The 13,308-nt window shown below is 42.9% G+C and overlaps 1 protein-coding gene across 11 annotated transcripts in view; it reads right to left on the reverse strand.

Moving 5' to 3' along the window:
• The window catches only part of AMBRA1 (autophagy and beclin 1 regulator 1), a 174,105-nt gene that overhangs the window by 85,952 nt on the left and 74,845 nt on the right, over nucleotides 1-13,308 (reverse strand). For all 11 annotated transcript variants that reach the window (XR_004381138.1, XR_004381140.1, XR_004381139.1 and 8 more), the window contains 2 exons: nucleotides 3,398-3,478; nucleotides 2,878-2,978 (listed from right to left, as the gene is read on the reverse strand). Coding sequence is in view for 8 of the 11 variants with exons in the window: in XM_032844600.1 (XP_032700491.1) it covers nucleotides 2,878-2,978; nucleotides 3,398-3,478 (182 nt within the window). In the remaining 3 variants the exon portion in view is untranslated. The remainder of the gene's footprint in view (nucleotides 1-2,877; nucleotides 2,979-3,397; nucleotides 3,479-13,308) is intronic.

Genomic DNA, 13,308 nt, shown 5'->3' on the forward strand with positions numbered 1-13,308 from the left:
ATACAAGTGAAACTGCCTTTCTAGGAAAACTGGGAGTGCTTACTGCTAACAAGCCAATTTGTCTTTCACTCCAAAAGCTGTTATTACAGGAGCTCTATTACATGATCGCAGTAAGTTTAATACAAAGCAAAAATCTGCATCCACTAGAAGGCTCAAAAAAAGGGCTATGACATAATGATTTTCCTCAGCAAGCTCCACTGGGTATAAAAGGCTATGTCTAGAAACCACTTAAAACAGAGGAATTAAGGATGCCTGGGTGGCTCAGTTGGTTAAGTATCTGTTTTTGGCTCAGGTCATGATCCCAGAGTCCTGGGATCGAGTCCTACATCAGGCTCCCTGCTCAGCGGGGAGCCTGCCTCTCTCTCTGCCTGCCATTCCCTCTGCTTGTGTGCTTATGCTCTCTCTGACAAATAAAAATCTTAAAAAATAAAACAAAATAAAATAAATAGATAAAGAGGAATTAATGCAATTAAGAAAAATCCTGGAAATCAGCCAAGTTCCCTGGGAGCTCTTTCCCTCTAGATTAAGGTCCTGGAAGAAGCACGCTATTTTGATGCTCTGTCTTTTTTAAAATAACTGTACGGAGGGAGGCAGACTAGGAAGCTTTGGAGTCCCACTGCCTGGTTCAGTTCTGGCTCCTCAACTTCCAGCTGTATTACTCTGGACAAGTTAGTCTTCTGGGCTTTAGCTTCCTCCATACCCAAACACAGGTACCCAGCCCCCCACCCCTGGGCGCTGTCACTTCTTCAAAGTTTGTGTTACACCATTTCAGTTTTACAAAAGACCTACATTAGTACCTTGCTTTCACTAAGTAAAGGAAATCTGAAGAGGATTTTACTCTTATGAAAAAAGACGAAAAGTGAAACTAGCATTCAACATTTGCTTTGCAGCAAGCTGTTATCGAGGCAGCGTGCACACCGAACATCAACCTGCCAGAGCTCTGAACCGCGTCTGGGAGTACATCTGTGCTTTATCTCAATTTATTTTGTGCCTCCATTAGCAAGATGCGTCGTAAGGTATCAGAAAAGCCTAAGAGACCTTGTTTTTTGGGTTTGGGTACACTAAAAATTTTTTCCGTATGAATTAATGGTAATTGCTTCTTCACTTTGTGCCATTTTGGCTTGCAAAAGGTTCTGTAAGAACACTCCACTTTTGGACAGCAGAGGAAACCTGAATCTACAAATGATGAGGGCCTTTACGAAAAGACCAATAGGCGCTCTATAACATGTATCTTCAGAAAACAGAAGAAACTGGTTTAATTGTGAATGCAAACCATCTGCTAACCTAATTCAAGAGTGAGGTTCTTGAGAATCTAGATTTCCTTCCCCTTGAGATACTTTGCATTCTTTGCTAGAGAACTTTTCTCAGTAGATTTCATATCTGTTAACAACTACCTGCTGGAACACAACCCCTGTATTCAAAAGTATCCATAAGTTAAAGTGGGCCTTTTGGGGGTCAGACCTCTGGGCATAAAGGAGGAAACAGGAAATGGCGGTAGAGTTCTTAAATCTAAGGAAGAAATAAACATACAGCTGTTCCTAAGCAAAGCTAAATGCCAAGGAAACAGAGATTTTCTAGCAGTAGAGGAACAGGAGGTGCTGTGTGGGGTGATGGAGGCAGATGTCTGGAACACAGGGTGGAGAAGAGCTCTGTAGTACTGCCTGGCAGTAAGTGATTATCTGCCAGTAAGGAGCTTCCACACACCATCAGCCAAGCCACACAGAAACACCAAGCATGGGGAGGCACCAAGGCATGGCGTCTGTTCACCCACTAGGGCCAGAGGTCCTCAGACAAGCTCATTAGGGGACCAGATGCAGTCTGCTCCCCAAACAAGGCTGGGCCGACAAAGAGTCTGGTGGCTAGCAGAGAAACCACTGAGGTTTCTAGGACTTCTAGGTCTTGACACTGGGTTAAGGACAGTCCTGCCTAAGAGTGACCAGAGATCCTATGGCCTTCTAGCTGTCACAGTAGCTTGGTTAGAAATCACATTCTCCCAGGCTGACAGTGTTACTGTCTCACCCAGATCCCTTCCTACCTTTACCACCACATAGCCCAGATTTTCTGAAACATAATGTCTTTAAGAAATTTCTAATAGATGCTAATTAAAGACACACCTAAATGTGGATTGATTTTTATACCGATTATGCCTTCACATACATAAATTTAGAGGTTGGCAGTAGAGGTGAGGGGGAAGTGGAGGAAAGAGTGTGAAAGGGAAATAACCTTTATCAGAAAAAAACAGAATCCTGCTTTGTTTTCTTCTCTAGACACTGTCCAGAAGCAGCAGCACACACTACATCTGAGAGCCTGGTCACATCATGTAGCTTAGGCCAAAAACATCTGTTGCTAAGCTAGTCAGCCACCATAGAACTGCCTCAGCTGGGCTTGTCCAGCCTATTTTCTGTTTCTGATGTTTCTGAACCAGCCTTATGGGTCCCCTCTCCTCCTCCTTCCCTGGAAGATTCCACAGTGCCTGGAAACTCCATCTGCGGGCAGATGAGTGAAGGGTTGAAGAGGTGTGCATTAAACTCCTAATTAAATCACAGGATCCGGTTCATGAGTATCTCACCAACCAAAACATGAACAAGACACCTTTATCATTCAATTAAAAGCATAGCTAGAATCTAATTGTCAGATTAAGAAACAAAGAGTTTAAACAAGGTTTTTTAAAAAAGATGTTTGAAGGAAGTGGGAATGGGCAAGATAAACCAGGTTTGCTCCATTCTCGTTTCCTGCCTTGAAATAAGGAACTGGGTACAAAACAGTTTTCAGCCAGATGCCAAGATGCCATCACAACAACATAGGTAAAGGAGGGGAAAGCTTTCTCTGGCTCCCTGCCCCTTCAACTTTTCAAATTCCAAAGAAACATTTCCTTACCTGCCAGGACCCTGTTAACAGAAGAGTGAGTTGCCAAGCCAGGCTGTCCACGTTCATGAAAAATCCCCGCATAAGGCAAGTACTCAGGCAGCAAGAAACGCCTATAAGAAGGAACAACGTATGAGAAGCCCATGAAACATTCCATAAAACAAAGGAGATATACTATCCATTACCCCCAACAGTCAAGGCTAAGGGATCCACTAAACTTAGAATCCACAGAAGCCCCGCACATTGTAAAAATTTCTGGAATCTGTCCTGCAGACTTGTATCTCCTTCCTGTCTTTCTTCTGTAGTTTCACAGGGCTTCTAATCTTGAATAGGATACTCCCCAGGCCACTCTTCTATCTCTTTTCATTGTGGCCAATCATCTCCTGTCAAGTCTTTAGGTGGCATGGCTGGATTACAGGCTGACTAGGAAATAATTCCAGATACAGAACCCGAAGTCCAAAAGTAGGTTTAAAAACAAAATCCCAGGCTCTCATAAAGGCTCCCTCATAAAGACTGACCACCCAGTTCTTACCTTGGAACGAAGCGTCCAAGTGAAGGTGCGGACATCCGGGCATTGCGTGGAGCTCGGTGCCTGGATCTGTCACCATTGTCCCTGGAGAAAACAAAAAGACTATGTAGAATAGAGTCACTAAAGCAGAACCAGCCATCAGCCTGAGAGACAAACATCCCCCAAAGGAAATTTCTTATTTATTTATTTATTTATTTATTTATTTATTTATTTGGCAGACAGAGATCTCAAGTAGGCAGAGAGGCAGGCAGAGAGGGGTGAGGGAAGCAACCTCCCTGCTGAGCAGAGAGCCCGATGTGGGGCTCGATCGATCCCAGGACCCTGAGATCATGACCTGAGGCGAAGGCAGAGGCTTAATCCACTGAGTCACCCTAGTGCCCCCCAAACGAAATTCCTACACTTAGGTGAAGATCCCAAAGAAATTAGTCATCCGGTTGCTTACTAATTTGGATGACACATTAATAACACTACATTTCTGGAGTACCTCAACTAAAAGCTTTATGAGCATTTGCTGACAGTTCAGTAAGAAGGAGGATGATTTTTCATGAGCTAATGTGATCTCTGAACTCTGTAGCATCTGAAACTGAAGTCAAGTTTCGATCTTCCAAGGGACCCGGAATAGAAATATATAAACTTCTTTTTCTAGATTGAAAGATACAGAGAAACTTTGGCTTTGGGGAATCTTGGGAGAAAAAAATTCCCCCATCAATTTCATTCACCAAATGGTAATCTCTAAATGAGTCTGTTTAGGTCTCTGATGGGGGGAGGGGGAAATCACTCATGAAAATGAAAGAAAAAGAACACAAGAAAAAGACTAGGCTGTCCCTTTTTTTAGCGACTGCAAAACTGGCATTAATGAAGAGTGTAAGACAATGCAATCCCAAGCATTTGAGTTTAAAAAAAAAAAAAAAAAGAAGAAGAAGGCGGCGGCTAGGTGTTTTCTTTATGGTCTGGTAAAGCAATAGTAATAACCACCATTTATTAAATACCAAGTTTCAGTATCAAGGTTATTAACATGTTATCCTATTTAATCCTTCTAACTATTCCATAAGGTATTACTGGCTTTGTTTTATACACATGGAAACTAAGGACCAGAAAGGCAAATGCCCAAGGTCACACAACTAGTAAGTGGCTAAGGCAGGATTCAAGGCATATCTCTACCTGATTCTGAAGCCCTTGCTCTTTCCACTATACTTCACTGCCTCCTACAAGAAGACTTCACATGGCTTAGTTTCTAAGACATCAAAGGAACAATAAGCCAAAGGGCACTGCCTGGACAGTGCAGTTAATTAGCTGCTTAACCAACTCCACAAAATAAATGAACCTCTGAAAGCTTGATTTGGTACTTTTTCTGAATTCTCCCTTTGGATTATCTTCAACTTAATGAGATCATCTTTGAACTGGCCCTGGAACCAAAGTTAAGAGAATACTTTAGCTTTCAAATGGACTACTGGGAGCTTTAGAAGCCAGAAATGAATGCCTAGGAAGGGTTTTATATCTTAGTGGGATTGGATGCTGAGCATTAACAGAGAAATCAATATCAGAGATATTGGAAGCTGATCCATTAAAAGTCGGTACTTGCTCTTTATTTTCCCAAAAGAGAAGACATACTATTGTTTTCCTTAACATATCCTATCCTATTGACTTGAAACTCTACAGATGAAGGGAGAGGCAAAGGGAGAGAGAAAGAAAGAAACAGAGAGAGAGTGAGAGAGGGAGAGAAAACAGACTATATGGAAAGTAAAAACGTTATTAAAAATAACAATGAAGTCAGAACTTCATGACTAGTACACTGCAGCTCTGGGGAACCCACAAATTGTTACAAGATCTCAGTAGCCATATACAAACAAGAGAAGATAAATATCAAACAAATAAGATAGTTCTCAAATTAAGCATATTATTATTTTTCAAATATATGTAGCTTCAAATTTTGACCAAAGTACCAATTCACTTTTTTTTCTTTCAGATTATTTATTTATTTATTTATTTGACAGAGAGAGAGAGAGAGAGAGAGAGAGAGAGACACGGTGAGAGGGGGAACACAAGCAGGGGGAGTGGGAGAGGGAGAAGCAGGCTTCCTGTTGAGCAGGGAGCTGGGGGCTCGATCCCAGGAGGCTGGGACCATGACCTGAGGCGAAGGCAGATGCTCAAAGACTGAGCCACCCAGGCGCCACCCCCCCCCCATATCACACTTAAATGTACAAATGAAGGGTGCTGTGTGGCTCAGTCGGTGGACCATCCAACTCTTGATTTTGGCTCAGGTCATGATCTCAAGGTCGTGAAATCAATCCCGGAGTCAGGCTCCCAGCTCAGTGGGGAGTCTACTTGAGATTCTGGGATTTTCTCTCTCCCTCTACCCCTGCCCCTCCCCAGGCTCACTCATGTTCTCGCTCTCTCAAATAAACAGATCTTTAAAAAAAAGGAAAGAGATGCCTGGGTGGCTCAGTGGGTTAAAGCCTCTGCCTTCGGCTCAGGTCATGATCCCAGGGTCCTGGGATCGAGCCCCACATCGGGCTCTCTGCTCAGCAGGGAGCCTGCTTCCCCCTCTCTCTGTCTCTGCCTGCCTCTCTGCCTACTTGTGATCTCTGTCTGTCAAATAAATGAATAAAATCTTTAAAAAAATTTTTTTAAAGTACAAATGAATTTAGGACAGCTTTTCATAACAGCATATTTTATTTATCAACAGGCACTAGAAGTATAGTTAATTACCATGAGAAAAGTCAGAAAACATTCTGAAGTTAAAAAGGGTCCTAAGCCTCAAAAAGGTTAGAAACTAAGCCAGGGAGACATTTCCGCAAAGAAGACATCCAAATGACCAACAGACACATGAAAAAGTGCTCAACATCACTGGGCATCAGGGCAATACAAATCAAAACCACAGTGAGATACCACCTAACACCAGTCAGGTTGGCTAAAATTAACAAGTTAGGAAACGACAGGTGTTGGCGAGGATGCAGAGAAAGGGGAACCCTCCTACATTGTTGGTGGGAATGCAAGCTGGTGCAGCCACTCTGGAAAACAGTATGGAGGTTCCTCAAAAAGTTGAAAGTAGAGCTACCCTACGACCCAGCAACTGCACTACTGGGTATTTATCCCAAAGGTACAAATGTAGTGATCTGAAGGGGCACGTGTACCCCAATGTTTATAGCAGCAATGTCCACAATACCCAAACTATGAAAAGAGCCTAGATGTCCATCAACAGATGAATGGATAAAAAAGATGTGCACTCTCTCTCTATGACATCTTTGTGTCACACACACACACACACACACACACACACACAGAGGAATATTATGCAGCTATCAAAAAACCTGAAATCTTGCCATTTGCAATGATGTGGATGGAACTAGAGTCTATTATGCTAAGTGAAATAAGTCAAGCAGAGAAAGACAATTATCATATGATCTCACTGATATGAGGAATTTGAGAAACAAGACAGAGGACCATAGGGGAAGGGAGGGAAAAATGAAACAAGAAGAAACCAGAGAGGAAGACAAAGCATAAGAGACTCTTAATCTCAAAGAAACAAACTGAGGGTTGCTGGAGTGGAGAGGGGGTGGGGTGGCTGGGTGATGGACACTGAGGAGGGTATGTGCTATGGAGAGTGCTGCGAATTGTGTAAGACTGATGAATCACAGACCTGTACCCCTGAAACAAATATTATATGTTAATAAGACAAAAAAAGAAGAAAGAAACTAAGCCAGGGAAAGGAGCACCATGGGATACACGCAAGTGCTTCCTCCATAGCTCTGAGAGAGAGCTGCCTTCCCAGAATCAATCACACTGTGGAGCTGACAACTGGCTTCTGCAAAGTCCAAAGATCCCTCCCCCTAGACAACAAACAGCATTCTATCTGGTGTCAGCAGGGCTAACGAGCAGGGAAGGAGAAGCCAGTGCACTAGATCATACTGACTAGCAGTTGCCAGTGCTCAAAGATGGCACAGGGCTTGGTGAAAAGACAAGGGGAGACAATTTAGAAAAATGGACAAACAAAATACATCAGGGCTGGGGGGAAATCTGGGCTTCTTCAACATAATTCACAAGCCTCTTTTCATTGTTATTAAAACCGACAATCAATCAACTCCTTTCTTTCTTTCTTTTGTGAGAGAGAGAGTGCACAAGCATGGTGGGGAGGGGGAAGAGAGAGAAATCTTAAGCAGGCTCTATGCTCAGCACAGAGCCCAACTCGAGGCTTGATCTCATGACACTGAGATCATGCCCTGAGCATAAATCAAGAGTCATACACTTGGGGCACCTGGGTGGCTCAGTGGGTTAAGCCTCTACCCTCGGCTCAGGTCATGATCCCGAGGTCCTGGGATCGAGCCCCGAATTTGGCTCTCTGCTCAGCGGGGAGCCTGCTTCTCCCTCTCTCTCTGCCTGCCTCTCTATCTACTTGTGATCTCTCTCTGTCAAATAAATAAATAAAATCTTAAAAAAATAATAATAATTTTTTTTAAAAGAGTCATACACTTAACCGACTGAGACATCCAGATACCCCCAATCAACTCCTTTCTGATTCAGTTTTTCCTTCCATTAAAAAAACGGGGGTGAGACACAAAACATGGCCACAAATAATGGCTTTACAGGATTCAGAGATTACTGGGGTATATTCGGGAAAATACAAATGAGATCAGCTGGCTCAGACACAAAGTCTCCGACTGATGGTCACATTCAACAACATGAAAGACGTCATATGTTAAGTGAGTGGAGATGTATCTGCTGGTCCTCAGCTTAACATCTTGACAGATGATAGAGAAGTAGGAGCTAAACAGCAGCTCAATAAAATACAGAGAAGACTTCAAATTAAAAGCACTGAGAATTCGAGTATAGAAGGAGAAGAGTGAGAGCATGGGTCTCAGAACGATTAGAAAACTGTGGAAAGCAGTAAACACACAGTAAGAGGAGAGAACAACAAAGAACATCCAGGACTAAACAGCTCAAACACCGTTCCAGAAAAACCCTGAAAACAGGAATGGGAAAGGTGGCAAAGGCCAGAATGTTCGACCACAGGACAAGTGAGGCAAGGAGAGGGATAAAGGTTCTAGACATTAGTATTGACCACAAAAATCCCTGATTAAAGGCAAGGCTCCAAGTAAACTATAGGTGAAAAGAACAACTTGTGACCCTAGACTCTGTGGTCTCGAAAGAAGGGAGGATTCAAAAGTAAGGAGTTTGGGCGAGGTAACCAATTCCAGGGCATAGCATTATCTGCAGCAGGGATGGGATATGAAGAAGGGGAGAGGGAGAGTGCTAAAAGTTCCAAGAAAAGACCGAAGACTTAAAAATACTTAACATAATGTTGCATTTACAAAGCCACACAGACTCTGCCACTCACTTCAGTGCTGACTATAAGACCAACGTGAGGCAAGGCTTCACAGGCTGAAGGAGGCCAAGTGAGTTGAATGTGAGTGGACCAGAGGCTGTCTGCCAGATGAACGGGGGGTAAAGGCAGATCCAGATAGACTGTTCACCTTAGGAATGATGGAAGGTGCTACTTATCAGGGCCTAAGGGAACACAGCCCTTTGCATGCCCTCTCCCAAAAAGCAAACAAACCAATCCAGTAAGGAGCAGAATATGCAAATATGCTGGTACTGATCCTCCCTCACAGGAGGACTCTTTGTCACCAGAATGCTTTTCAGGGAAACACCAGAGAAATCCTCATCAATTTCATCAGCCAGAAGCTCCCTTTAAGCCAGCAGGACAGAAGCTGGCAGAGTTATTAATGGCTTTCCCAGTTGCCGAATTCTGTGCATCTCTGATTAACCCTCAGAGGGGTAAGAAAGTAAGATTTTCTTATAAAAGATTTTAAAAGGAAAAAAAAACACCCTTCAAACAATAAGGCATCCAAGACAAATGCCAAATACAAGAAAATGCATCTCTGGAACAAGGGAGAGACACACAGCAGCAACTCTTGCTAAATGCCTGGGATTAATTGCCTCAGAGAGAGGCTGTAATTTAAAGGAATGAAAAACACACCTACAGACTGCTGTCTGAGTCCTGACCAGACAGTCAGGTTGTCATTACTCCTTACGACAAACGGCTCTGACTCGGGCCTTTATAAATTAAGCTCTTGCAGCAAAAAGCTCAAAAGGTCATTGTCTTGACAATACACAGTTGACTCTGCTGAAAATTAGACCATTTAAAAAATGAGTGTTTTCCTATGCTCTTCTGTTTTTACTCAATCTCCAGACAACAGAAGGCCTAGCTGGTATTCCTGTCCCTGGATGGCGCAAGTCCTTTCATTCCCCGGGTGCTCTTAGTAAGAAACCGAGGGCCTGTCTTTATTGCCAAGGACTGTGCACACATGTAAGGGCTTAGATTTCTGGGAGGAAGGCACAGGGCCCATGGGTGTCATTCACAGGGCATACCTAAGAGCACATATCTCTTGGAACTTTGGAGGCTTAACTCTTCCCTAAGGAAAAAGATAATTACCGTTTACAAATTCCTCTCCTCCCTTATCCTACCTTTAATTTCATGCATTTTAATGAATATATTCCATATTCCTATGGTACATTTTATGTTAAAAATACAAAACTGTATCTCTAAGTGGTTATGTCCTACTCCCCCCACCTGGCCGGCCTGGCTGTTTAATTCTTTCCTTCTGTGTTTTCCCATGCTATACCCAAGTACAATCCATACATATTCCCTTTTCTTTCTCTTCTAACATTCCTCATAATAAATATTCATATGTATTTTACTTGCCCAGAAAGAATGCTAATTCTGAAGTTGCCAAGCAATAGTCTATATTTCTAAGCAACAGGCTAAAAATCCTTAGGAAAGAGCTAGAATTCAGGTAGGCATATATTTGAGAAATATGTTGGGACTCTCCAGGTGCCAGAAATCCTGTTCCTAATCCTCAGGAAGTCTCCTCACTTCTCGGAGACTTCATCATTCTGCCTCTGCTGAACACAAGGGAAGTTCATCTAAGGTAGTCAGCTCCCACAAAGATCTGAGCACTTCAGGGTTAAACTTCAGAGATTATCCCCTCTGATTTTACAGATCAGACACTGAGGCCTGGGGTGGGAAAGGGACTTGCCCAAAATCAAATGACAAATTTGGCTCAGCCAACACCAGAACCCAGGGCAATTCTCTAAACAAGAGTTGTCAGGCTATGGGGGCAGCGGGCGCTGACAAGTGATCCCAGTTCCCACCACAGCTGCTCTAGGAGTCACTTGCTGTTTTACCAACTTAGTTCAAAACTGGCTCAAGTAGGAGTTGAAAAGGACATGGGCAACATTTCATTTGGAGAAGCAGGAAATGAGAGAGCCAAGCTCTCGAAGCTCATTTCCCAGAAAGGTTCACCAACTGGCCCCACTCTTAGAAGACACCAGGACTCTTACACCCAACACATAAGGTCCAGTCCTCGAATGTCCTCTCCTGTATTTCGCCCACTGCTTCCTAACTGGTTTTCCTGCATTCCTCCATATTCTTGCAACTTTAGGTCACCCAAACAAATGCTGTCAGAAGTAGCTGCCTCAGGTAAGTCTTTAGTAATGGCCACTCCCAGATAAGAATAAAGTCCAAACGTCTCAGCCAGGTATTCCAGGCCCTCAGTTCAGGCCTTTTGGATCTTCTCTCTCACATTACAAACACTCTGTAGCTCTAGTCATAGATTGATTCAGGGTCCCCCCAAACAAACTCTGTAAATCTTTTGTGTCTGGGCTTTTGCTTAAGCTATTCCCTTTCAATCTCCTAGAATCTCCTTCCCCACCCTTGTCCTCCACATCAATTCTTCAAAGTCCTATGCAGTCTGTCCACCCAGCTGAAACCCAGGGAGCCTCCTCACATCTCCCCAAATACTCTCTTCCCTTCAGAGAATGCTTTTCTGTATTTTGTGCTACCTTATCACAGTCTCTCTTGTAAGTTATTACATAAAAATCTGCTCATACTTCAATGACTCCCTTCACTACAAGATAAAGTTCACCTCCTTTGCAAGGTACACAAGATTCACCAAAGATCTGGTGCCATCCTAACTCTAGGCTCATCTCCTGCCACAGAGCTTGGACTTTACAGTCTAGCCAAACTTATCAACAAGGGAGTTTCTGAAATATTCCATGCTATTTCATGTTTCTGTGACTATGCATTTATTTGTCTCTCTCCCAAGTATATCTACAAGTGACAGTCCTATTTTAAGACCTATAACTTTCTCTTTTATAAACCCACCTTATTAAAAAAAAAAAATCAACCACTACGAAAATCAAGTAAGTGAAATTATTTAAAACTCTGATAAAAAGGACGAGAACTGTTTCTTATCTCATCCCACTTTAGGAACTACTTCTATTCTTTTATGCCTGATTTCTGACTGTTCTAGCAGGTTTCAGTCTATAAAGAGAATAACTTTAAAGTGTGTTTCCTTAGAATTCTCTTGTATTCCTAATATCAAAGAGCCTGTGGTTTGTAAGTCAAAGGAAGGAACAAAGGCAACTCCTCTTCAAAATGAAGCAGACAAGAACATTCTATAGACCTACCCCTCCCTTTCTTGGCTACTGTTATGTATCTCTTATTAGTAGTCACTAACTCCCACAGGAGTCCTGGAAATTCTGGGCACAGAAGAGAGAGGAGGAGAAAGTACTACCAAGGACACATAGCTTCACTCCACCAGAACTCCTAGCCATGAGAACTTGGAGCAAATATAACAGTCTCATAAAGCTGCAGCCAGGATTTCACCTATACACAGATGATAATAGTAGTATTATTTGGTTTTAACATATATTCTTTGCCATGGCTCAACTAAATTTCAGTTATAGCAAAAGGGCAGGTGAAGAATATTAAATATTGAACTCAAGGCAAGCAACTTCTCTTATCCCAGCCCAATCAGATGGCAGAGCTGAGTGACAGCCTTCTGAACCTTCAGCTACATCACATACCAAAAAGATCTTTTAACAACTTCCTTGCCAGAAGGCGTCTAGCACGGAGACCATAAAAGGACAAGCTCTTCGTGCATGAGGCTGTACATGTGTATGTGGTCCTGTCACAATACTTCATGCCAAACGAAGGAACCAGAACCTACTTGTGGCACCTACAAATGACTGTCATACAGTGAAACATTTTTGCCTGTTTGGTCACAGTATGCATTTCTGGGTAAAAATTCAAATACAATCAGATAAATTAGAAGAACAAAGAAAACAAATGTAATAGACCTAAAGCGACTTCATCTCAAGGCTGAAAGACTAGAATTCTCACTGAGATGTCTTTCCAAAGTAAGCCCAGTGTCACAATGGTAAATGAAGTACTTGCTCTCTTCTGTGCTAGCAACAATTTTAAGAAATGAATATAATCCCCCTCTGGCTGGTATGTTGGTGGAGATATTTGTGACTGATCCAATCTGAAGCTTCTTTAGTTCCCGCTGAATGCAGAGCCTGACACAGGGCTCGATCTCACGACTCTGAGATCATGACCTGAGTCAAAATCAAAAGTCAGATGCTTAACCAACTGAGCCACCCAGGCACTCCATTTTTAAAGCTTTTTAAATCTGCAGTACAGGGGCGCCTGGGTGGCTCAAGGGATTCTTTGCCTTGGAAGGCAAAGCAGTTACAAAAAGACACAAGGGCGGGAATGATTCTGGGATTATAAATACATTTAGAAGAAGAGATAACATGAGGAAGGGGGTGAGGATAATAGGAACAATAGACACATGCCACCTCTTGTGCAGGCCTCAGCAACTACTAGGACATGGCACTTAACCACAGTGCTTCATAAATGCCTCCCTCTGTTTCCAAAGGGATGATGAAAATTAAAATGGCATTCTGCCTTACGGTTATTTGCTTTCTACATTCTAGCAGGTGGTCTAGGCTCAAAAGCAGGCAGACAGCAGTGTCAGGGGCAGCCACACCTTTACCCTGCTTGTGAACATCTTTATGCAAAAACAGATGCTGAAGGCTTCAGGACAGACCTTCTGACAGCAGGTTTCTGG

This window comes from Lontra canadensis, unplaced genomic scaffold (genome assembly GCF_010015895.1).
Source record: "Lontra canadensis isolate GAN:19392208 unplaced genomic scaffold, GSC_riverotter_1.0 scaffold154, whole genome shotgun sequence".
Classification (NCBI taxonomy): Eukaryota; Metazoa; Chordata; class Mammalia; order Carnivora; family Mustelidae; genus Lontra; species Lontra canadensis.